This window comes from Hemicordylus capensis, chromosome 1 (genome assembly GCF_027244095.1).
Source record: "Hemicordylus capensis ecotype Gifberg chromosome 1, rHemCap1.1.pri, whole genome shotgun sequence".
Taxonomy (NCBI): Eukaryota; Metazoa; Chordata; class Lepidosauria; order Squamata; family Cordylidae; genus Hemicordylus; species Hemicordylus capensis.
The window spans coordinates 201,120,004-201,146,264 of NC_069657.1; the positions used below are offsets into that span (position 1 = coordinate 201,120,004).

The window sequence follows — 26,261 nt, forward strand, 5'->3', positions numbered from 1 at the left end:
TGCAGTTTCAGCACCGAAACTATTTGAACCAGTCCAGTGCAGCAGGGAAGGGAGCAGCAAGCGGGATCTTTAAAAAAGAGACCACCACCACATGCAACTTCCTGCTGTGTCAGGAACCCACCGTGATGCCCCTCCCAAGTCCAGGGAAGTGATTTGTTTAATGATTTTTATGTTGTGTCACCATAGAATTTAATAAGCAATTACTTTCTTTCGCTGCCATCATATGATTGTCTATTATCCTGCTCTCAATAAATAACCTCTTGGTCACATAGCCTCACGAGCTATTGGCATATATGTTCAGTGCATAAAAAAAGAAACAAAACGTAAAAGTGTAAAAACAAATAAGATCAAGTTTATTATTTATAAAAGAGGGAAATAAGGATCTCTGCAAAGCAGGGGACATAAAACTTCACTACAATGTTGCCAAATAAGTCAGCTGCTAGGTTCAACACAGTGTATCTTGACCTTCTTTCTAAATATATCTCGAAGTAAGAGCTAGCGTTTTCTGTTCCCTATTCCTACTCCTCACCAACTCCTAACTCCAACTGTCACTAACTGACTCTTAGTCAAACCAGCCTCTCAACATTCCATGCGTGGTTGCTGTGGCAACTCTTGCCCTCTCTCGTTCTCCAGCACTTTGCATGTACATTTCTTCACATGCTACCCCCAAGAATCCACGTGTGGTGCTGGCACGCACATGGTCCGCATGGGGTTGATGAGGTCCAAGCCGGTTGGGTGCCAAACCAGTGCATGGACCTCAGTTTGTGTACATCCCTACCTGCCAAAACTTGGGAATAGAAGTAGTTAGGCATAGTGAGGATGTGTGTCATGAGTCACATAATGGAAGTAACAAGCTGGGAATGCACAGAGCATCTGCGCCTCCGGCTGCCCCCCCCCCCCCCATGCCAGCATGTCTGGCTTTCTGGCCAGCGGGCTGCTCCCCCCTGCCCACTTCTTGGCACCACCTCCCTCCTGCACGCTTGCTGGCTTGTGGGTGGGCCAGAAAGACAGCCTGTCACCTCCTCCCACCCCCTCCTCCCGGTGGCTGGGCCAGGCTGGCTGGCCACCTCTTCTCAGGGGCCAGCCGTCCGACTGCCACCTCCAGCTGACCGGTGGCTGGGCCAGGACAGGCCACCATTGTCTCCCGTCCCGATCGCTATCCCCCAGGCAGCTGCTCTCGTGAGAGCTGCCATGCATGGGATTAGCGATAGGTACTTTTAGGAGAATTAAATATATAGATAGATGATGCTGAGTATGAACACAGATAAGCTTGCCCATAAAAGCCCACCAATGGAAATATTAATTGACATAGGTGATGTTACTATGCATTCAAAGGGGGGAAATCAACCTTCAGCAAAGAAGCTTCATAAAGAAACTCATGCTATTCTTATTTTAAAAGAAAGAACTATTTGGAGAACAGATTGGTTTTTCTGACTAATAATTTTTTATCAGAAGAGGAGGTTCTGGCGGACCGGTTCTGTGAGCCGCCAAAAATGAAACAGCAAAACATTGCTAGACCCTCTCTTCGAAGGAAAGCACAATTAAAATGTGTTCCCTTGGGAGAACTGCTTTTTGTAGCCCAAAATGAGCAAAGAGATTCCAAAAACACAGATTTCCAACTTCTGGTTTCTGATTCCAGGAATTCCAGGTTTCCACAGAAGCCCCAACTTCTGCCTTTTGATAAGCTGCTTCTGCAGTCCCAAAAATTAGGCCACCGTTTCTTTCCTTGGATGAACTGTTTTGTAACCCTCCCCTCCCACGCAAAAGCAAGAAGGTCCTGGATGCAGAGTCCCCGGCATGTTCTCTTTGATAAACCCATAAAGAGCGCTCTCCACGGTGTTCTCTTTGTGCTGCTGCCCCTGCCCCTCGCCCCGTCTTTGACAAGCTACTTTTTGTAGCCAAGCCCGAGCATCACACGCAGCATCCACCTCCCTCCCCATCTATAAAGGCCTCCTTTTTCCCGCGCCCAGCCAGCCTCCCCCACCCGGCTGGCTGGAAACATCACTGCTCACGTGGCTGGTTCAGTCTCGCGAGACATCCGGGTTCTCGGTAGATTCCTTTCCTCTTTCTCTCGCCCCCACCTCCGTCTCGTCACGGTCAGCGCGGGAAGGCGACGCAAGAACTGTGCTGCAGCTGCTGGGTGGGAGGAGGGGGGAGCCAGCCGGGAAAAGTCCGGGTGAGTCCCCTTTTAATCCCCCCCCCACTCATTGCCTCACGGCAGCAACAGGGAAAGAGCAAGAGAGCCGCGAAATCCCGGGAGGGGGGGGCCGCGGGGAAGAGGAAGCTGCAGCCAGTCGTGGCCGGCGGCCCGGAAGGGCGACTGTGCGGGCGGGCACTCGCCCCCGTGCAAGGCCCTCTCTCGCCTGGCCTTAACTCCAGGTCCGCCTGGCTAAGGGCAAGAGACGGCCAGGCTTAAGAACAAAACCTGATCCCTCGTTAGCTTCATATCCTCCTCATACTATGGCATCCCTTAAGCTTAAGTGACTCCCATATGTTTGCACCACTAAAAAAAACAAAAACCCCTTGATGTGCTATAAGAAAAAGCCCTTTCGGGGGCTGGTAAACTTACCTGTGCTACTTGTTGCCTAGGTTAAAAGGAGCAACTGAGTCAGTCAGAGAAAGCCCTCCCAAAATGGCGTGTACAGAGCAGAGAGAGCCAGAAGATTACAAGAGGAGGGGAAGAAGATCTTCACAGGTGCAAAGCTTTATTTTTGTAGTTTTCTTACCTGGGCAGAGAGATAATTCTTGCCTGTGAGCCCACTGGTCACCCCTGGTGTGCTCAAAGGCCACGTTGTGCTATTCTGTTCTGCTTGGTTCTTATGACTGCATTCTGCCTTTCATTCCGCACACTTGTTTTGTGAGCTTCCAACTTGCTCCATCATGCACAGAACATTATTCCTGTGAAGGATACGACTTGAAAATGAGTACTGATTTGTATAGACTCTATCAAACTCTACAAACAAGTGTTTGACTAGAGATCATGCTTAAAGTTAGGCCAAGTAAGCAGTTGAAAACATTCAGTTGAGGATCATGTTCTCACTGAGGTGATAAAAGTGCACCTGGGATACACTACTTCAGAGTGCGACTCATATGAAAAAATCTCTTCCACTTAAACTAGCAGTGAAAATATTTTATGTATAGAGGAGCACTCAATTATATGAGCACCCTTCTGCAGTCTGAAGTGATACAGGTTTAGGTATGGCATCAGTGAGAACTAGCTAAAATGCTGCTATGAATAGGCTGATCAATATTTGCCTAAAATGTCAGAACTCTGTTTATAAACAAGCACCCAAGACAGTGTACACAATTAATATAAAAGACAATTTTTAAAAATTGCATTAAGTAAACAGTAGAGATGTGCTGAAACACGATTCAGCTGTCCAAGTCGCGGGTACCTTCCTTTAAATTCGAGGGCTTACACGGCCCCTTTGAAACCGAGGAGGTGCAGGTCTGTAGCTGCTCCTCCTCCGCTTGCTGCCATTCCAGCGTGCCCCCCCCCATGCCCACATACTGGTAGGATGTCTCCCACGTACCCCTGCATGGCTCCAGCACGCACATGGCCCCTGCACGTGCAGGGACAGTTGGGAGATGCCCTGCCAGCACACGGGAGTAGGTGGGGGTGTGCTGGGATGGTGGCAAGTGGAGGAAGAGCAGCAGGTACGGACCTAACCTCCTGCTTCTCCACTTTAAAGGGGCTGTGTCAGCCCTCGGATTTAAAGGGAAGTGCCCGCAATTCGGACAACTGGATCTCATTTCAGCACACCCCAGTAAACAGCTTCAGAGTAGTATGATCATAACACACCCAAATGAATCAAACATCACAAAAGATTATAGGCCCAGCAGAAATTGATGGGTTTAGCTGCCCTCCTAAAAAATAGTAATGATGGGGGTGCACATAAACCTTGTAGGAGAGGGAGTTCAACAGCTCTCAGAAAAACCCCAAGCCTGTCCAGCCATACTGCAGCTGGCAAAGGGACCAAGCAAGGTCTCCCCAACTGACCTCAAATGCCAAGCAGATATGTATGGAGCTAAACCATCCTTCAGAACCTGAGCTATTTAGCCCAAATTGTACTTGGTTGAGCTTCTGAACCACTGGTAATGTGAAATATTTTAGAGATACTCAGCAACAAAAGAAATATAATCTTTTGTGGAACCATACCAGATGCCTAAATTTGTAACTTACACATTTTATTTATTTTATTATATTTGTACATCACCCCAGCTTCTGTCTCTGGGCAGTTTATAGCAACATAAAAACAAATTTAAACCTTAATACAATTTAAAACCACAAGTCTAGTTAAATAGCTTGGGCGAATAAATGTGTCTTTAGAGAATTTTTAAAAGTTGTTGGAGATGGGGAGGCTTCAGTAAGGAGGACATTCCAGTCTTGGGAGGCAACAGAGAAGGCCTGTCCTGTAGCCACCAGATGAGCTGGTGGCAACTGCAGATGAACCTTTCCAGATGGTCTCAGTGGGCAGTGGAGCTCATAGTGAAGAAGATGTTCTCTTAAATACCCTGTGCCTAAGCTGTTTATGGCTTTATAGGTTATAACCAACACCTTGTATTTTGCATGGAAACTTATTGTTAGCCAGCGTAGTTCTTTTAATATTGGAAGAACATGCTCTCTCAGATATTATCCAGAGACCAACCTGGCTGCCACATTCTGTACCTACTACAGTTTTTGGACTGCATACAAAAGCAGCCCCACATAGAGTGCCTTGCAGTGTTCAAGTCTGGAGGTTACCAGTGTATATACTACTGTTCTGAGGTCATTTATCTTAAGAAACAGATGCAGCTGATGTATATATACCAGTATTATTCCCTGATGTATCAGCAGGGAAGAGTGCTGCTGCTCCAAAATCGGTTTCAAAAAACGGAGCGCCGGTGGGGGAAAGCGGCGGGAGGGGTAAGTGCAATCCCCCGCCCTTAAAGAACCACATACACACCCCGCCGGCGCCAGACCGGCCCACGTTCGGACCAGTTTGGAGGCCTCTATCATGGCCTCTGGACCGGTTCATGCACATCCCTAAGCAGTTCTGACCTCACACAATAAATATCTTCTTCTTATTTGAATTCAGTCTCAATTTAGCCCTTATCAAGCCCATCACTGCCTCCAGGCAGGCATTCAGGGAGGTTATGCCTTCTAATGATGTTGACATGGAGAAATAGATTTGACTATCTCTCCCAGTGGTTTTATGTAGATGTTAAAGAGCATTGGTGACAGTATAGCACCTTGGGGGGCGCTATATAAAAGTTCACATTTTGAAGAGTAAAAATCTGCCGAGAGGCAGGAGCAGAACCACTGCGAAGCAGTGCCTCCCACTCCTAACGCTCTCAGATGGTCCAGAAGGATACCATGATCAATAGTATTGAAAGCCACTGAGAGATCAAAAAGGACCAACAGTCACCTTCCCTCCGTTAATTTCCTGTTGGAGATCATCAGACCGACCAGTTTCCACCACATAGCCCACCCCCAAAACAGTTTGAAATGGATCTAGCATGATAATCAGTTTCCTTATAGATTGCCTGGAGCTGAGAGGCCACCACCCTCTCAATTAAAGGCATACTGCCCTCCAACAGCCCCCCTGGCAGATAGTATAAGCCATGTCAGACAAGTGTCAAGAGAACAGGTGGTAAGTCACACAGTTCCAAGCAACTTTTCCACATCATTGGGAGTCACAAACTGAAACTGATCCAGCCAAACCACATAAGAGGAGTTGCTGGACACCTTCACATTAGACTCTGAAATAACTGTGGAGTCTAAGTCGGCCTGAATATATGAGATTTTATCCACGAACTCATTAAAAACATCACAAAGGGTAATTGATAGTTCCAAATTCTGATTCAAGGGCATGTACCAGTCCTCTCGGATCCCTAAATAACTCCACTAAGCATGAGCTTTTGAATGCAATACAGGCGGAAAAGAATTGCTTCTTTGCCGCACGGATTGACTGTGCATAGGTTTTCAAATGCACTCTATGTTGTAATCTGCCAGATTTGAGTTGAGTCTATCTCCACCTGCTCTCCAGTTGTCTAGCTTGCTGCTTCAGCTCCCGTAGTTCTTCCATGTACCAAGGGGCCAGTTTTTAAAGCTGGTCGGAGAGGACACCTAGAAGCGATCTTGTCTACTGCCCTGGTAAGTTTGCTGTCCCAGTTCTCCACCAGGGCATCAACAGAATAACTTGCAGAGCTGAGACTAAATCCTTCCAAGGCTTCTTGGAATCCTATTTGATCCAATAACCTTCTAGGGCAGACCATCCTAATAGGCCCCTCACCCATGCGGAGCTGCGACATGATTGTGAGTCCAACCTTAACCAGATGGTGGTCGGTCCATGACAATGGGGAAATCACAGAACTCTCCACCCACAGAACACCACTCTGATCTGAGTAAAAGTCCAGATCAAGTGTGTATCCAGCAACATGCATTGGTCCCGAGACCACTTGAGATAGGCCCATAGTTGTCATGGCCACTATGAACTCCTGAGCTGCCCCAGACAAATCGGTCCCTAAGTGAACCCTCCACCATAAGCCTGGGAGACTCTAAACACCAAGACCAAGTCCTTTCAGTTCAGTTTAGGGACTTCACAGGCAATGGAGTGATCGGTACACCAACAAAATTCCCAGTCTACTCCTGGTCCCCAAACTTTACACACATTCAATATGGTCAGCCACTTCGACACAGATCCTGGTAAGGGAGATGCTACTCTTCTAGACCACAGCCACTCCACCTCCCTACCTACTCCTCAAGAGAGTACTCTGGAGGGAGAAGCTGGGACCAGACTGGGCCACCAGCCTCCCCCAACTATGTCTCTGTGATACATACTGGATCAACCCCTTCATCCATAATCAAATCATAGATGATTTCTGATTTATTGTGGAACAAACTGGCATTACAGAGGAGCAAAGTGAGGCTCTGTGGGTGGTTGGCACTTCTCCCCAAGGTCAAAGAACTGGCATAGGCTGGAAGGCAAAACAGCGATTAAATTTCTGATTTCCCTTCCTCTGTCATTGGCTGCTGACCTGCTAATGTTACTTTTTGTATTCCCCACCACCACTGGAATAGCTGCCCCATCTCCAGATCTCCAGGCAAACCTAGACACATGGTGGACTAATCTCACTCAAGACAACAACACCTATTTTTTGCTGGTCAATGACCGAATAAACTTATATCTATCTATCTATCTATCTGTCTATCTATCTATCTATCTATCTAAGCAACAGCTTCATCTTCTAATACAGCCATAAAATGAATACAATAAAACATTTAGCTGTAAGCCAACATAAGTGACAGATGTCTGTATGCTAAACATACACTTTTTCTCCACTTTGTGAGTGTTGTAAATACTATGTTGTAAAGTAAAAGTAAAGTTGTGCCGTCGGTGTACCTAATTGGATTTATCTGAATAGTGCCTTGAATTCTACGGTGTCTTCTAGAACATGATACAATTGTAAAGCAATAAGATCAGCTCTGCTGGATTAGGCCCATCTAGTCCAACATCCTGTTTCACACAGTGGCTAACCAGATGCCTCTGGGAAGCCCACAAGCAAAAAATCAAGCAAAAATCTTGCTTTTGCCCCCCTACAAATGGTATTCAAAGGCATCCTGCCTCTTAGGATGGAGGTGGCCTATAGCCCTCAGACTAGTAGCCATTGTTGGACCATGAATTTATCTAAACCCCTCTTAAAGCCATGCAGGCTGTTGGCTGTCATCACATCTTGTGGATGAGAATTCCATAGTTTAATCGTGTGAAAAAGTACTTCCTTTTGTTGGTCCTAAATTTCCGGGCCTTCAGTTTCATGGGATGACCCCTGGTTCTAGTGTTATACAAGAGCGAGAAAAATTTCTATCAACTTGCTCCACACCATGCATGATTTCATAGACCCCTATCATGTCTCCCCTCAGTCGTCTTTTTTCTAAACTAACAAGCCCCAGGTGTGATAGCCTTGCCTCATAAGGAGGTGCTTGACTGCCCGTTCTGCACCTTTCCAGTTCTACAATGTCCTCAAGATATGGTGACCAGAACTGTACACAGTACTCCTAATGTGGCTGTGCCATATTTTTGTATAAGGACATCTTCATTCATTTATTTATTCATTCGATCAGTACATTTATATACCACCCCATACAAAAAAGTCCCTGGGAGGTTTACCATTAGCAGTTTTATTTGCAGTTTTATTTTCAATCCCCATCCTAATGATTCCAAGCATGGAATTGTCCTCTTTCACACCTGCCACACATTGAGTTGATACTTTCAACAAGCTGTCCACCACAATCCCAAGATTCCTCTCAGGTCAGTTGCTATCAACTCAGATTCCATCAGTGTATATGTGAAGTTGTGGTTTTTTGTCCCATTTTGTATCACTTTACACTTGCTCACATTGAACCTCATTTGCCATTCTGTTGCCCACTTCCCCAGTTTGGAGAGAACCCTTTGGAGTTCTTCTCAATCTGTTGTGGATTTCACTACCCTCAATTGTTTAGTGTCATCTGCAAATTTGGCTACTTTGCTGCTTACTTCAACTTCTAGATTATTTATGAATAAGTTAAAAAGCACTGGTCCCAGTAGAGATCCCTGGGGGACCCCACTTCTTACTTCCTTCCATTTAGAGAACTGTCCAGTTATACCTGCCCTCTGCTTCTTGTCCTTCAACCAGTTTACCAATCCACACATGAACCTGCTCCTTTATCCCATGAGGAAATTTGTCAAAAACTTTTTGAAAGTCCAGTTATACTATGTCAACTGGATCACTTTTATCCACACACCTGTTGACACTCTGAAAGAACGCCGAAAGGTTGTGAGGCAAGATTTATTTTTGCAGAAGCCATGCTGATTCAGCAGGGCCTGTTCTTCTGTATATTTAACAATTTTATCCTTCAGAATGCTTTCCATCAATTTCCCTGGAACAGATGTTAAGCTAACTGGCCTGTAGTTTCCCAAATCCCGCCAGATCCTTTTTTTGAAAATCAGTGTTATATTGGCTACTTTCCAGTCCTCCCGTATAGTGCCTGGTTGTAGGGATAAAGTTATATATTTTTGCAAGGAAACCAGCAATTTCATGTTTGAGTTCTTTAAGGACCCTTGGGTGGATGCCATCTGGCCCTGGCTATTTGTTTAATTTTTAACTTTTCCAGACAGTTTAAAATGTCAGATCTTGTCACCTCCATCTAACTCGGTTCTTTAGCCTCTGTTTCTGAGAAGTCCAGTTCAGGCACAGATATACACTCAGTATCCTCTGCCATGAAGACAGAGGCAAAGAGCTTGTTTCTCTGCGGTCTCCATAGCTTCCTTATATTCCCTTTCACTCCCTCGTCTAACGGACCAATCACCTCCCTGACAAGTTTCCTACTTCTGATGTATTTAAAGAAGTTTTTGTTATTTCTCTTGATGCTTTTAGCTAGATGTTCCTCAAACTTTCTTTTCACCTCCCTTATTGTCACATTGCTTTTCTTTTGCTAGAGTTTGTGTTCCTTTGCACCGTTCCCTCTAAGGTGTGTGCATGTGCGCTCTCTCACAAGTTTTTGGCTGTCTGCTCAGTTCATTTTAGATCCCACTCAGGTTGAATCAGGAAGGCCCCATTCTGAATGCAGGTGCTCACACATTGCCTTGATACTGACACACTGCCTTGATACTGCTGCCCAGAGCAAAACTCGTTCCACACAGAGATGAAAAATATTAGAGGGACCACTGTTCCTTTCTGTTTTCTTCATTTGGGCAAGCCTTCCCATTTCCAAAGGAATTTTTCTTTCCCTTTATAGCTTCCTTGGCTTTCCTTGTTAGCCATGTTGGCATTCTCCCAGACTTGGTGGTACCTTTCCTCCTTTTTGGTATATATTCTAACTGGGTTTCTATTATTGCATTCTGGAGCGAAGTGACTCTCCTGATTTCCCCTTTCAGTTTTCTTTTCATTTTAGAGAAGTTTCCTCTTCTGAAATTCAAAGTGTTTGTGTTAGACTTTCATGACAATTCTCTCTTTGTGTGTATGCTGAATTTGATCACACTATAGTTTTGGGCTTCAAGACCATACTTCTTGCTGTGAGACAGGAGCAACCATCAGTTCTCCACAAATCAATGGAATGTGCAGGGACTACAGAAATCCTATTTGTGAAAACAAGAAAAAGGGTGAAGTAGCTGAAATTCTGCCATATGTTTGTCATGACCCAAGTGGTGCTTTTAAGGAAGTCTTGCAATATGAGCAATCAGGCTTCTGGTTTGTTTTTGTTTGTTTGTTTATTTACTACATTTATAAACTGCCCCATCCAAAGGCTCTGGGCGGTGTACAATAAATTTTAAAAAGACATAAAATCACACCCCATTTAAGACACAGTGCTAAAAACAATTTAAAAACCATTTAAAACTAATTCAAATACTTTAAAAGCAGTTTAAAAACCTTGGAAGGCCAGGCCAAACAAGTAAGTTTTTAAGGCTCTCTTAAAGGCCAACAGTGAGCCTAAACTGTGGATATCTGCTGGGAGTGCATAGGCCAGGAGCAGCTACAGAAAAGGCCCGGTCCCAAGTCGCCACCAGATACACCAGTGGTAACTGGAGACGGACCTCTCCAGATGACCTCAACAAGCGATGAGGATCATACCGAAGAAGGTGCTCTCTAAGGTAGCCCGGACCCAAGCCATTCAGAGCTTTAAAGGTAATAACCAGCACTTTGTATTTTGCCCAGAAACATATCGGCAGCCAGTGCAACTGTTTTAAAACAGGCATAATATGGTTTCTCCAGGTTACCCCAGAGACCAGTTGGGCTGCAGCATTTTGAACTAACTGAAGTTTCCTAACTACATACAACGGCAGCCCCACAGAGCACATTGCGATAGTTGAGCCTGGAGGTTACCAGCTGATGCACCACTGTTTTGAGATCATTCTCATCAAGGAATGGACTCAGCTGTTGAATCAACCAAAATTGATAGAAAGTGCTCCTGGCCATAGCCTCCACCTGAGATACCAGGGTGAGGCCTGGTATCTAGATTTAACATCTAGATTGATTGATTGCTTGCTTACATTTGTACTCCGCCCCAAACTTTCATCTAGGGGCAGTTAACAATAGCATAAAACAAGTTAAAATATATACAAAAACTTAAAACAATTTAACAATTGTTAAATTGTTAACCTTAAAATTAATAAAAATTAATGAAAACCTTAAATTAAAAAAAACCTTAATAAAAACCTTAAAATTTTAAAGAATGGTTAAAGCTTGGGTGAAGAGGTAGGTTTTCAAATGCTTTCTAAAAACTGTCAGAGTTTTCAGTAGTTCCCTCCCATACAGTTTCTGTGACCAAGCTACTGCATTAGAAGTCTCTAATATTCCAGAATATTACCTATAGCATGGAATTCTGTCTACTACCTTGGAGTATAAATTTACTGCACCAGCATTTTCTCTTTGGTATGGGTATGGGTGGGGTGGGGTGGGGTGGGGGGGATTTTGAAATGCTAGGTACAGAAGACTCCAACTTGTGTGTGAAGTAATGAGCTTTTTGAGTCATAAGTGCAGTGCATACATATACATGCTGTATAAAAATACAGCAACATTCATATTATTCTATTCTCTTAAGATGAAATATTGGATTTGCAATCTTCATTCTAAACACATTTCTTCTGAATAAATGGATTGGGGCATAAATCAGCTTAGCACCCTAGTGGCTGAATGTGTTCCTGAGGGTTGCTTAGCCCTCAGGGATATTTCGGGCACAGATAACTTCTGTTATCTGTGGCACAGATAACTTCTGGTGGCCAGGAAGATCAACAAAAAAAATCTCCTCTCCCCCCCCCCCACATTTCTTAGGGAAGCCTCTGACTGCCAGGATACAGCCTCTTGCTTCATCTTCAGTACCTTGCTCTGTTAGCCAATGTTTACCTGGAAGTAAGTGTGCCTAGGACTAATAGCCATAGTCCCATTAAATTCAGTGTACTAGTTGTGGCTTGGTCTCATTTTTAAAGCCAGTCAAATCTGTCCCCTAACATGGGTTGTCTAAATTAGTGTGGGGGTTAACATGATGTTCTGTCATGGTGATGTATGTATGATAGCAAAAGACATGCTGCTTCTAAGAATAAATAACATGAGAATCAGATAAATTATTGACTTTGCACTAACAAACAGTGTAACATACTAAGACTTTGCTTCTTTCAGGGTCATGATCCTAAGGAACCAGAACAACTGAGAAAGCTGTTTATTGGTGGCCTGAGTTTTGAAACAACAGATGATAGTTTAAGAGAACACTTTGAAAAATGGGGCACACTCACAGACTGTGTGGTAAGCAATTATAACACTTTTCTGCAGTGATCAACACACTAATTAAATAAATAGATCTCTGCCTAAATTAGCATTATCCATTATCATTTTCTTGAAGGTGATGCGAGACCCACAGACAAAGCGTTCCCGAGGCTTTGGTTTTGTAACCTACTCTTGTGTGGAAGAGGTGGATAGTGCAATGGCTGCTCGACCACATAAGGTTGATGGACGTGTGGTAGAACCAAAGAGAGCAGTTTCCAGAGAAGTATGTAAATATTTAAATGTACTGAATTGCTCAGCCTTGATTCTGCAAACACTTAGTTGTTTGTAAATCTAAATATGTGTTAAACATTTAGCTGTATTGCAAGACTGACATATTAAATATAACATGCAATTTTATAGGACTCTGTGAAACCTGGTGCCCATTTAACAGTAAAGAAAATATTTGTTGGGGGAATTAAAGAAGACACAGAAGAATATAATTTAAGAGAATATTTTGAAAACTATGGCAAGATTGAAACCATAGAAGTAATGGAAGATAGGCAGAGTGGAAAGAAAAGAGGATTTGCTTTTGTGACATTTGATGATCACGATACAGTTGACAAAATTGTTGGTATGTATTGCTTTCAAGCTTATGCAGACTTCAACATCTCTTAATGTTGTTTGGTTGATTACGTTATTTTTATCCCACCTTTCCAAAGTAAACACCAGAGCAAGGCAACTGGCAAAGTATTTTTTAAAAACACAAATATTAACTAACCCAGGCTTTGAGAAATTTTTGTCAATTTTTTGGATTTAGAAGCCAGACAACAAATTTGATTAAAATCACTGGACTTCGTGATGGACACTGTAGAGGGGGAGGGTAAAAGGGCTTCCCTTTTACAAGTATCTTACTTAGAACAGAAATGGGCTGCATGAGTCAAAGATTTTATTACATAACTTAACCTCCGAATATCCTAGTCTAAATGCCATAGTTAAATTTCTAAGCACCATATCTTCCTGGCACTTGGGATTGTTCAAGCCTTGAACTAACTTGCATTAAAAACAGCAGTTTAAAACACACAGCATCCCTGGTAAAAATTTATCTTAAAAGCATTGGGTGGGTGGGGGAGTCAAATAATATTTGTCACAAGAGCGGGGAGCCTGCAAGACCTTGCTGGGCAAAGAATTTAACAAATGGGGTACAGCTACTGAATAGACCCTGTCCCTGGTACCTGCCAAATGAACTTCTGATAATGACAGACTGGAGATCAGAGCCTCAGGTGCTGATCTTGGGGCTTGGGCAAGTTTATAGGTGGTCCTAAAAGTAAAATGGTTCCAAACCATTGAGAGCTTTAAAGGCAAAACCAGTACTTTGAATGGGTGCTAGAAGCAAACATTATGGATACACAGAACCTGGTCCTTTTGAACAAAGAATTTAGTGTAGAAACAAGGCTTCCTAATAACTTCCTGACCCAGTTCAAGGTGCTGGTGATTATCTTTAGAGCCATAAATAGTATGACCTTTGCATATCTTAGGGAACATTTTTTTGCATATTTTTTCCTCCCTGGGATCTGGAGACATTGCCTTGCTCAAAGCTTCCTTCATGGAGATGAGATTATCAAGGACATAGAGTAGGGTTATTTCTGTTCTGGTATTTTATGGAATCTGCAGCCCAGGGAAATCAACCAAGAAACATCCTTCTGCCAACTCGTAGAAAGCTACAAGCTACAGATTTCCCCTAAGGTTTCCCACTATTGAGCTGGCTTCTACTGCTTTTGCTGTTGCCAGATCTTTTATTATACGTAAGGTGCTTTAAATTTTTGTATATTCATATTTTATGTAAGTTGTCTTGGCAACCCATAAATTTAAATACTGGTACTTTGAAAATGGCTCTAGGATAACTTTGCATAAGTGGTTACTAAACTTTGTGTACCTTTTTGTTTTACAAAAAAAATTGTTTCAAAACATTTTTTTAGTTCAGAAATACCACACCATAAATGGACATAATTGCGAAGTGAAAAAAGCTCTCTCCAAGCAAGAAATGCAGACAGCCACTGCTCAGAGAAGTGAGTTTCTTACCTGGTAACAATACTGGTGGTAGTGGTCGTAGCTTTCAAGCACTACAAGACAATTGTGTATTCTCTCTTAGGTCGTGGGAGCAACTCGGGCAATTTCATGGGCCGTGGTGGAAGTTTTGGAGGTGGTGGTGGTGGTGGAGGAGGAGGAAGTTTTGGCCGAAGTAGCAGCTTTGGGGGCAGAGGTAAATGTCTGTCCATTTTATCTTCTCCCACATACCCTCACCTGCAATTCTGTGTTGAATAACTGCATATCTTGGGTCTTAACACTTAAATGTTCTCATTTAGGAGGTTATGGTGGTGGAGGTGGCGGCGGCGGCGGCAGCAGAGGGAGTTTTGGGAGTGGTGATGGATACAATGGTTTTGGAGATGGTAAGCACAACAATGCTGATATAACTTGAAGTGCCACTGCTTGTAGAGGAACCAAAATTATAGTGACCAAATACACTCTTGAGTATGAATAGCACTTCAGGTCTGTTTGATAAATGTATCTTAAAATTGGTAAATTGAAAGGACAACTGACAGTTTATAGGGCTATGTAGTAAGATAAAATACTTGATTTATTATATGTATGTAAAGCCATTTCTGAGTGTACTGCTAACTGCAGCCAAAATATAGTTTGTTAAACATATATGACCTTATTGGATTGGAATAATGGATGTTCTTCAGGGTGTATATTGTGGAAAACTCAGCATGTTTGAAGCTATGAAGCACATGGGTTGTCTGAATACTTGTTCAGTCACATTTCATTATAAAAAATTGTGTGAGTGAATCACCACAGATAGAACTTTGGTCATCTCAGATGCAGTATTTTGCAATTAAGTTGATTCACAGCCAGACGTTCTGTGTAGTTTAACGAAAATCAGACTTTAGTTATTCACATAAAATGGCTTTTATTGATTTTTAGTCAGCAATCGTGACTGCATGACAGGTTGCCAAACAACTTTGTCCGGATAGCTTATTGACTTTATTGATATTTCTCCATTGGGATGACTTGATTGGTAGCCATTATACTGCAATATACCTTTTATAATAGTCTCTATTCAGCATTGTTGCATCTTCTTTAAATACTATGTTACTATGTTGTACTCAACACTGGTATTACATTAAATACTATGTCATACCCAATACCAAGTAAGCGACTCTGCATTCAGGTGTTTATATGCCTCCAAGCCAAGATGGTTGAGCTGGAGTGCTTGGTTGCTAATGAAAAACAAATATAGTGGGCATAACGGAAACCTGGTGGAGCAGTGAAAACCAGTGAGACAGTTAATGCTTGGATATAAACACTATAGAAAGGACAGGGAGTGACGGAGTGGGAATGGAGTAGCACTGTATATTGAGGAAAGGATAGAATCCAAAAAGCTAGAGAACCTAGGAGGACCAGAGTTTTCCACAGAAACAGTGTGGGTGATAATACAAGGCCTGAAAGGAAATGTAGTGGTAGGAATGTGTTATTGCTATCCTGATCAAAATGCTGAAGGTGACATGGAGTTGGAGAACAAAATCAGGGAGGTATCAGAGAGAGAGAGAGCGCTATAATAATGGGTGACTTCAATTACCCTCACATAGACTGGATAAATTCACATTCAGGTAGTGACAAAGGAACCAAATTTCTAGATATGCTATGACTGTGCATTAGAACAGTTGGTCATGGAACCAACCAACCAGAAAGAAGACAATCTTGGACTTAATCCTCAGTGTGAGATGTCAGTGTCGTGGAACCTTTAGGGAACAGTGACCATCATGCGATTAAATTCAGCATATATGTAAGTAGAGAATTGACAAGGAAGTCTTAACACCAACTTTCAGAAGAGGAAACTTCTCTAAAATGAAGAACTTGGTGGGGAAAAAGAGCTGAAAGGGATAATCAGGATGTTCAATTCTCTCCAGAATGCATGGAGTTTATTTAAAACCACAATAATAGAAGCCCAGTTAGAATATATACCAAAAAGAAGGGAAAGTACCACCAAGTCCAGGAGAATGCCAGCATGCCTAACAAAGTCAAACAATAAAAGGGAAGAAGACTTTCTTCAGCAAATGGAAATCCTCCCCAAATGAAGATTACAGGAAAAAACACAAAGAAATGCAAGGAGACAATAAGAGATGCAAAAAGAGAGTTTGAGGAACATTTAGCTAAAAGCATCAAGGGGAATAATAAAAACTTCTTTAAATACACCAGAAGCAGCAAAATTTCTAAGGAGACAGTTGGACCATTACATGACAAGGGAGTGAAGGGGATGATTATTCAGCTTTTCTGAATGAGTTCTTTGCATCTGTTTTCATGGCAGAAGAAACTGAGTGTATGCCCGCATCTGAACTGAGCTTCTTGGAGATGGAGGCTGAAGAACTGGGCCAATGTTTTTTTCTAAACTGTCTTGAAAAATTAACAAATTGCCAGGGCTAGATGACATCCACCCAAGAGTTCTTAAAGAACTCAAATGTGAAGTTGCTGATCTCCTAGCAAAAATTATGTAACTTGTCCCTACAGTCAGGCTCTGTACTAGAGGACTGGAAAGTAGCCAATGTAACACAGATGTTCAAAAAGGGATCTGGGAGGGTCCAGGAAGTTACAGGCTGGTTAGCTTTACGTCTGTTCCAGGCATATTAATGGAAAGCATTCTCAAGGATAAGAATGTTAAACATAGAAGAACAGGCCCTGCTGAACCAGCATGGCTTCTGTAAAGGTAAATCTTGTGTCACCAACCTTTTTGAGTTCTTTGAGAGTGTTAGCCAGGCATGTGGCTAAAGGTGATCCAGTTGACATAGTATACTTGAACTTTCAAAAAGCTTTCGACAAAGACTCTTGAGAAAATGTAGCCGTCATGGGATAAGGGAACAGGTTCATGTGTGGATTGGTAACTGGTTGGATTCAGAGGGTAGGCATTAAATGGACAGTTCTCTAAGTAGAGGGAAGTGGGGTTCCCTCAGGATCTGTACTGGGACCACTGCTTTCTAACTTATTCATAAACAATCTAGAAGTTGGGGTAAGCAGCAAGGTGACCAAATTTGCAGATGATGCTAAACTACCTCGGGTAGTAAAATCCAAAACAGATTGTGAGGAGCCCCAAAAGGATCTCCCCAAAATGGATGAGTGGGTGACAAAATGACAAAATGTGGACAAAAGTGTAAAGTGATGCATCTTGGGGTAAAAAAACCCCAACTTCACATATACATTGATGGGATCTGAGATGTTGGTGACTGAGCAGGAGAGGGATCTTGGGATCGTGGTGGATAGCTCATTGAAGGTATCCACTCAGTGTGCAGCAGCTGTAAAAAAAGACAAATTCCTTGCTCAGGATCATTAGGAAGCGGAATGAAAACAAAACTGCTAATATCATAATGCCCTTATACAAATCTATGGTGCGGCCATGTTTGGACTACTATGTTTGGTTCTGATCACCATATCTTAAGAAGGACATTGGTAGAACTGGAAAAGGTGCAGATGAGGGCAACCAAGATGATCATGGACCTAGAGCACCTTCCTTATGGGGAAAGGCTACAACACTTGGGGCTTTTTAGTTTATAAAAAGGCAACTGAGGGGGGAGACATGATAGAGGTCTATCAAATTATGCATGGTGTGGATAAAAAGAAACCTTTCTCCCTTTCACAACACTAGAACCAGGGGTCACCCCATGAAACTGCTAGGACAATTAGGACTAACAAAAGGAAGTACTCTTTCACAACACACATAATTAATCTATGGAATTCTCTGCCACTGGATGTGGTGATGAAAACCAGCTTGGATGGCTTTAAAAGGGGCTTAGACAAATTAATGGAGGACAGGTCTATCAGTGGCTACTAGTCTTGATGGCTATAGGCCACCTACACCCTCAGAGGCAAGATGCCTCTGAATACCAGTTGCAGGGGAGCAACAGCAGGAGAGAGGGCATGTCCTGAGCCATTTTTGGAGGGGCGGTATATAAATCAATCAAATAAATAAATAAATGCCTTGACCTCTCGCTTGTGGGCTTCTCAGACATCTGGTGGGCATCCTGTGTGAAAGCTGGACTAGATAGGCCTTGGGCCTGATTCAACTGGGATGATTTTATTTATTTATATTTATTTATTCAATTTCTTTACCACCCTTCCAAAAATGGCTCAGGGTGGTTTACACATAGAAATAATAAATAAATAAGATGGACCCCTGTCCCCAAAGGGCTCACAATCTAAAAAGAAACATAAGATAGACACCAGTAACATGTCACTGGAGGTACTGTGCTGGGGGTGGATAGAACCAGTTACTCTCCCCCTGCTAAATAACGAGAATCACCACATTAAAAGGTGCCTCTTTGCCAAGTTAGCAGGGAGAAGAGTAACTGGTCCTATCCCCATAAGGGGTTATGCATAACCATTTAGGTTATGCTATGTGGTTATCTTACGTTACACTGCACGTTTACTTTGATGAAGTTAGATTATGCAATTTGATTTTTGTTGCAAACATAGTAACTTGTGGTCTTTCCTCAATTGATGTCTCAAGGTGGAAGTTATGGAGGCAGTCCTGGATATGGTGGCAGAGGAGGTTATGGTGGTAGCCCAAGCTACGGAAACCCAGGTGGTGGATATGGTGGTGGAGGTGGAGGCTATGATGGTTACAACGAAGGAGGAAACTTTGGTGGTAAGTATAATGAATAAAGCATGTAATTTTATATCTGAGGAAGACAGATAAAAGTTCAGGTCTTCAACCTGTCACCTTAATTCTCTAGAGTCTAGCACCTTTTAAGAAGGATGTTATGTTATGCAATGTAATCTTAGTCCATCCTACAATGGACTGTAGGATAAACCAAACAATTTTAACCTGCCTATAATCACAGAGGCTTGAAAAGTATCTGAGGAAAACTTCAAAGCCAGATTTATTGTGCTGTGACAAACATTCATCAAGTCTTTAAATCTAATACTCCAACTTTCTAGCCAGTTAGTTCAATTGCTGAACATTCTCTTCAAATTTTAAATCCCAAAATGGTAACTGTTGGAGCTAGGACCCTGTCAGCATTAGCTCTCAGCTGCAATGTTTCATAGTGACCACTGGGGGGAGGGTTTAGGGTCATGGATAAAAGTGCTGGACTCCTCTTTGTTCTTCCAGTGTTAGTCTCCATTTTGTCTCTCCAGAGATGGCTGTTTGTTCATTCTCTCTCCCCTTTAGCTCAGCTTTCCTATCCTTTTGTAACTTCTAAATAAATCCTTGTAGTTCTTCAATACTAAAGAATGGTCTCAAGACCGCTTGATTTGCTGCTTTCTCACCAAACTGGTTTTGCTCTGCTATTTGGGGACTGAACTGCCATTCCTCTACGGTAACCTACCAAATTTTACTTGTCCTCCTTCCTGATGTCCCTGGTGCATACTTCACTGTCAAAAAACCAAAGTCTTGTGGCACTTTAAAGACAAAGACATTTATTGTAGCAGAAGTCAATGAAAGTTTATGCTACAGTAAATGTCTTAGACTTTAAGGTGCCCCAAACATTTTGCTTTTGCTGCAACAGACTGACACAGCTGTATCTGTGAAAGCTGTTCACTGTCAAAATTGACCAGAGGATCTAATGAAATAAAGGTCTGCTAGCTCTTTTTATGTCTCTGCAGCATGTTTGGTGGGGGTGGGGCAAATATCTGTGTAGCTGTTGTGTGTAGTATGCAGATATGGAGGACTTGCAGCAGTACATGTCTTGCAATGGACTAGGCGAAGACTTAATTTCAGGGGCTGGAAGATTCCTTGATGATCATTCCTATATGAATGTGAGGTTTGTGTTCATACTTGCTTCAGGAGCTTTGAACTAGATTAAATTGGGGCACTCTTCATTCTAAAACATTTGAAAGATGCCAGGATTGCAATTAATTTAAAGGACAATCAAAGAAATAAGCTCCCTTTCTTTCTCTAATATCAGCATAGAAATGAGAATATTTTAATGTACATTGACTGTTCTCAGCAACCTCCACAATCCTCCCAGTTCTGTCCTGTAAGTGCAAACCCCATTATGTACATATGGTAAATCTAGAAGGAAACACTGTGAAACATGTTCTTGGTGGCAGAATCAAGGCATCAAAACATACATTCAGAGTGGGGTGTTTCCTGATTCAACCTGAGTGGGCTCTGAAATTAAATTTTAAAAACCTGTGTGTATGCACACGCCTTAGAGGGAACGAAGAGTGCTTGGTTTACTTAATTGGAACCTGTTGTAGTGTGTGTGAAGTCTACTTCTAGAACAATGTTTGATCCAAATGATAAACATGACATTAAATTTTCTTCTAAGGCAACTACGGTGGCAGTGGAAACTACAGTGATTTTGGAAATTATGGTGGACAGCAGCCATCAAATTATGGACCCATGAAAGGAGGTGGCAGTTTTGGTGGTAGAAGCTCAGGCAGTCCTTATGGTGGTAAATATAATTTTAAGAAGTTGCATTTGGCCAACTTGTCTAAAAGATATTTTCTCTTCAACACAGTCAATATTCTATTTGTAGGTGGCTATGGATCAGGAGGAGGAAGTGGTGGCTATGGTGGAAGAAGATTCTAAAAACTGTAGCAAGATACAGGTAGGTATGCTGCAAATAAGTGTTGTACATTAAGACTATACAACATTTCACTGAGAGTAATCCTTTTCTTATCCTGTATTCAACAGGCTACAGTTCTTAGCAGGAGAGAGCGAGGAGTTGTCAGGAAAGCTGCAGGTTACTTTGAGACAGTCGTCCCAAATGCATTAGAGGAACTGTAAAATCTGCCACAGAAGGAGCGATGAACCATAGTCAGAAAAGTTACTGCAGCTTAAACAGGAAACCCTTCTTAAAGACTGTCATAGCCACAGTTTGCAAAGAGTGCAGCTATTGATTTGATGCAATGTAGTGTTTAGATGTACATTCCTGACTTTTTTATTTGTTGTTGTAGCTTTGTCTTTTCTTCATAAAATCAGGTATATTGCCCTGTAAATTTGTGGTAGTGGTACCAGGAATTAAAAACAATTAAGGAACTTTTACTTTTTCAATACTTGTGTAGTTCAGTTTTTTCTTACTGAAATTTCTTTAAAGAAATGTAGTTTTAGGGTATATTCTTGCTAGGCAAAAATCAGTTCATTATAATCTGTATTAATTTAAACTATAGAACTGCTGAATCACTTAAGAACCTTAGTTTTTCTGCATATGTAACCGAATGAAATGAGTTGCACATGCATAGGGAGAGAGATGTTTGCATTAAAGCTTGTTTAGCTGTATAACTAGGACTTGAGTCATTTAACTTAGTGCTTGTGAATGATAAGTTTTACTTTCAAATGAAAATTCTAGATACTTTTGGCTTGTGCGTATCTTTGTAGTTTGTTACTTAGTTTAAGCCTTCTAAGTAAATAAGCATTGAAATATTTCTTTTTAAGCTTTATTCCGTTTGCTTTCAATTTCATTGATCTATAAAGAAGATGCATCCAACCTTTAAGCACAGGCAGAACAGTCTTCTGCCTTTTATGTTTAGGCTTAATTCCCCAAATGGCAAACAGATTAAGTCAGGGCTTCTCAAACTGGGGGGTCTAGAGGGTCCCAAAAAACTCCGGAAGGAGAGCACAGCTGTAGAAAGATGATCAGGGACGATGGGAGGCAGACAGAAGTCAGCACTACTTGGATCCTCAGCCACTCACAAAGTCAAGAGCAGGCACAGCAGTGACATTTCTTTGGCGGGCGGGCCAGTGGGGAGAGCTCCCTCAGGAGAAGTCCCATTGCTGTGCCCGTCCTTGGCTCTGAGCAGCGAAGGATCTGGGTGGTTTTCAGCGCCTGTCCCCTTGTCCGCCATCTCGTGCCTTGGAGATGTCAGAGCAGCTCTTTGCTTTACATCCTCGACAGTGTCTCTTCCTGAATTTTGGAATAGTATGAAAGCACGATGCAAAGAATTCCATGAGAAAGCCATAAAAATACTGACTCCCTTTGCTTGATTCCTGCTTGTGTGAATCAGTGTTCAGTAGTCACTTTTGTAATGAGCAAATACCTAGTGAAAATAACTTTTGAGCCCAAAACTAGATTGGCAGTCTCAAATATAAAGCCCAGGTCTGAAAAAAGAAGTAGGAGCATGCAAGCTCATCCTCCATTTAAAAGGGAAGTAGGAGCATGCAAGCTCATCCTCCATTTAAAAGGTAACTGTGGTTTATATTTCTCTCAACAAATGGCTGACATCGTGACTAACAAAGTATGTGTGCTCCTAACTCCGAAGCATGAGCATTCCTCTACTCTTGTGCAAGACTGCAAATACTTTCCAGAGCTTGCCAGCACTCCGGGAGTGCCCTGCTAGTCTAGAAATGCATTGCTTGACCCTCAGTAATGTGTTTTTGGTCTACACATCATTAGTCAGGATGTCGGCCAGTAGCTTTGAATATGGGCGGGATCATGTAGCATTCTATATTATTTCAGAGGATTACGGTTCAAAGCGTTTGGGAACCCCTGGATTAAGTGCACACACATCAATGAATTAAAACTTTGGAGCAAATAGCCTGGGTCTGTTACTTAGCTGATAACTGTGTATAGCTTCATTTGTATCTAGTTCTGCCTTAAAAACTTGGGTTTATTGTAGTGGTTACACCTAGCCTTTGATTGTAATGGTTAATATTCTACTGTGTATACTTCAGAATGTCATCTATCTGCAGGAAAGTTGCACCATAGACATACTTTTTCAGTACCCTGAGATGAGTATAAACTTTCTGGCCATCAGCACACTTCACAGTGCCTTCTAATACCATCAGCATAGGTCTTGAAGGTGAAGTGAAAACAAACTGCTTCATGGTTTAGCGATAGGAAATGACAGCGCTGAACATGATATGTTTGTCACTGATAGTTTTGCAACCTAGAATGAAATTAAGATTTTTATGCATCACAATGATGTGGTCAAAACTTGATAAGATTAACAAGAATGATGTCCTTACTCCTACACTTACCCAGATTTGTATACAGCCGTGTTCCCTAATAACTTGGTATCCTTCTTGATCTGATCAGACTTCTCTTTTAACTATTGCCAGAGCAGTGCTTTCTGTCAATACACATCCAGAAGAGTAGGGCACAGTGAGTAGAAGAAACTCAGACACTTGCCAGTATGATGCTGGAATTTCTCACCTGTTGCTTCTTCTTTAGGCCAATGAACAGTATAAGGTAAACATAAATCAAGATAGGAATGGATTGTCGGACATTATAAGAATGTTCCTCTTGATCTGTTGTAACTTCAACCATTCTACAAGTTAGTTTGTAGGAGATGAGTCTGAAATTTGGATTCTGTTAAATAAGGCACACTATCAAAGTTGTTGGGTAAAGAATACTATGATTAAATTTCACTTAACTGGTGTGCAGCATGAAACACCACTGAAGTGCCATAATGTCATATGAGTATTGTATTAAGGTCGGAATTAGGTGTCTGGCCTCTCAGTATATCCTTTCTATTTTCAGGAAACACAGTGTTTATACTCCAGTAGGCAAAACTTGTTGAAGGGGCATCAGTTTGGTATTGTGGTATGGCATCTTCACAGTTATTAAGCTGCATCTGCAAACTTCTTGTAAGGATAGTGTAGATGTAAACCATCCCTACAGGCTATTGATTGCATGAGCAGCACTGGAGTTTGGGTTGGTCTGTTCTTAATTGGGGGAGCGGGGCATTGACAGCATATTTCATCAAAATGACAACAGCCACACAGGAAAGTTCTTAATGTTATAGTGTCTTAATCTGTTTTGCAATCCTTAGTGTGAAATCCATAAGTTGCCAGTTGTGTCGGTGCCAGTGACATAGATCTAGTTCTCTGTTGTGAATGTGGAGAAGTGCAAGCAGAGGACAGTGATTAACCAGCTTTAAAGACTCTAGAATGTATTTCTTAGCCAAAGTGTGGATCAAAGGAGACTCAGACAGGACTTCAGCAGCCTGTTGTGTGTGGACAAGTCAGCATTATTAAAGAATGACAAGGCAGCAACAGCACCAGCTTCAACTTACAGAAAAGTGAAGGCATAAGGTACTATGCTGATAGTGAGCACCTTTTCAAAAGCTAGTTAATTCTGCCTGTCACTGCTGAAATATCGAAGAAAGTCTAGCAAGAGTTCTTCACCAGTTGGAACCTCCTTGAGTCATAGCTACTTGAGTTGACCCAAAGTCATAGGTCTAGCATTTAGACCTGAAAGGAAGGGGAATAAGAATAGGTAAGGTTTGTCTCAAACACTTTTTATGAATTAAAGAAGAACCATTTTCTGAGCAAGATAAGAAAAATCTTTTTGACTTGCAGATTGTGGAAGAAAGCTCTCTGATCAGATGTGGATTTCTTACCCACTCAAAAACTCTTGGCTTGGTAAGGCTTTCTAGTACCATATAAAACATTAACCTACTCAGGTCTCTGTATTATAGGCTTCTGTACAAAGAACAAATTACGTCATTATAAAACATGTGCTGATAAATTAATTTGGTCTTTCCGCTTAGAAGAATGACGCTATAGAAAAACTCATCCTGATGGTTTATGGAGAAGTTTAACTTTGTTTAGCAATTAAATAGCACTTTCATATAGTGCCTCACATATTTTCTATTAGTAACCCTTACAGCAGCCCTGAATGGTCGATATTATTCCCATGTTACAGGTGGGTGATTGAAAACCTTGGTTGAGGCTGCCTAGCAAGTTCATGCCTTAAACAAGAATCATACAGAGGTTTCCCCTAATTCTTAGCCACTGTACTCATGTTTCTTACAAGGGTAAGAAATGGTTTGTGGTTAACAAAATGTTGACTTTGCCTAATTAAAAATTAGAGTGGGCAAATATTTTCAGCAACCTTAAGCTAATTCCAACAAGTTTCTTATATCTGATAGTTCGTGTGAATAGGCACTAAACTTACTTGGAAGAAAGTTACATTGAAATGGGTGGAACTTGTTTTTAAGTAAATGGTGGATTCAGTATTTAAGAACTTAGTTGAGAAAATGTTTTCTGCAAGCAGTAATCTTGCTTACTAAATTTCAGGAAAGAAATGGATAATTATTCATCTGGAACTTGAGCATATGATGCCCCTTATAAATAATTGGCTCTCTTTCAGGTAATGGAAATACTTAAGAATGGCTTCCTGCTGTCAGTGCCTTTCCTTTAAATGTTGTTCCCTCTACTTTGAATGTTAAATATCTCAAGAAGTACTTAAAACTCAGTTTTGTTTTATTCCATATATGTGCCAGTTGAAGTTAGTCATAGATCCAGATCTTCTGCACCTCTTGGGGATGTTGTCCATGTTAGCTTCATATTCTCATTTCTACTCAACTATGAACTTGCAGAGGGTAGGCCTTGCAGTGCTGTGGGCGTTCTCATCTATAGCTAGTGGTAACAAGTGCACTACAGAGGCTTGCCTGGAACACACACCATACCAAGTCTCTGATCAGTGCCTTAATATTTAGAACGGTTGGACTAGAGCATATTTTGGGATTGCTCTTCACCACCACCCCTGGCATCTGAGAAGCAAATGGCACCTTGCTTCTGATTAAGTGCCACCTTTCCTCATTTAAAATGGGAACAAAGCCAAGCTGCATGTATGCTCATTGTAGCAATCCCCAACAGAAGTGAGAAGTGGGGGAGTGCACGTGTATCTAGTTTCTCCACCCTTCCCCAAACATCAAAAGGACTTCTGGTCCCAAGTGGCTGGGAAAGGGAAAGAAGACCCCAACTCCTCTGCACTTGGCTCAGCTCATTTTGGCCAAGTGTTTAGTACTGGGGGGAGTGCTAGGGCTTAAATGAGTGCTCCCTCAACAACTAGCACATTAGCTTAGTGTTTAGAAGTAACTGGACTATGAAAAGTAAAGTTAACTGTTTCTCTTCTGTTTTGTAGGATAACTAATTCCGAACAAACATGGCCACCTTTTCTCCATAACATAGATGATGATAAATACTTCAACATAACAGATGCCAGATAAAAAACAAAACAGATGAAACTGATTAAATGGTGTAACCTCAAACCTATTATCTTCAAGTTCTTAAATAAAGTCAATTTGTTTTGAGAATTGCA

General features: G+C 41.9%; 1 protein-coding gene across 3 annotated transcripts; it reads left to right on the forward strand.

The window, feature by feature from the left end:
- Positions 1 to 2,020: 2,020 nt before the first annotated feature.
- Positions 2,021 to 26,261, forward strand: HNRNPA3 (heterogeneous nuclear ribonucleoprotein A3). Of its 3 annotated transcripts, XR_008310833.1 has the most exons (14): positions 2,021 to 2,176; positions 2,590 to 2,695; positions 12,136 to 12,258; positions 12,356 to 12,502; positions 12,640 to 12,850; positions 14,196 to 14,285; positions 14,369 to 14,479; positions 14,583 to 14,666; positions 18,776 to 18,913; positions 20,541 to 20,666; positions 20,751 to 20,822; positions 24,515 to 24,577; positions 25,235 to 25,307; positions 26,085 to 26,261. XR_008310833.1 is itself a non-coding variant. In XM_053268067.1 (13 exons), exons 2-12 carry the CDS (start codon positions 2,633 to 2,635, stop codon positions 20,801 to 20,803), a joined length of 1,110 nt encoding a protein of 369 aa, XP_053124042.1. In that variant the 5' UTR covers positions 2,021 to 2,176; positions 2,590 to 2,632; the 3' UTR covers positions 20,804 to 20,822; positions 20,909 to 21,573. The 3 variants fall into 3 exon arrangements, 2 of the variants coding, with proteins under 2 accessions (XP_053124042.1, XP_053124029.1); XM_053268067.1 differs by lacking the exons at positions 24,515 to 24,577; positions 25,235 to 25,307; positions 26,085 to 26,261 and adding an exon at positions 20,909 to 21,573 and having other exon boundaries at positions 14,369 to 14,404; positions 14,441 to 14,479; XM_053268054.1 differs by lacking the exons at positions 24,515 to 24,577; positions 25,235 to 25,307; positions 26,085 to 26,261 and adding an exon at positions 20,909 to 21,573.

Bases quoted from the DNA above. Each gene is read 5' to 3' on its own strand.
- HNRNPA3 (XM_053268054.1), top strand. From the start codon at position 2,633: ATGGCGTGTACAGAGCAGAGAGAGCCAGAAGATTACAAGAGGAGGGGA. The intron at 14,480-14,582 runs GTAAATGTCTGT...GTTCTCATTTAG, and splicing joins TAGCAGCTTTGGGGGCAGAG to GAGGTTATGGTGGTGGAGGT. The intron at 14,667-18,775 runs GTAAGCACAACA...TGATGTCTCAAG, and splicing joins ATACAATGGTTTTGGAGATG to GTGGAAGTTATGGAGGCAGT.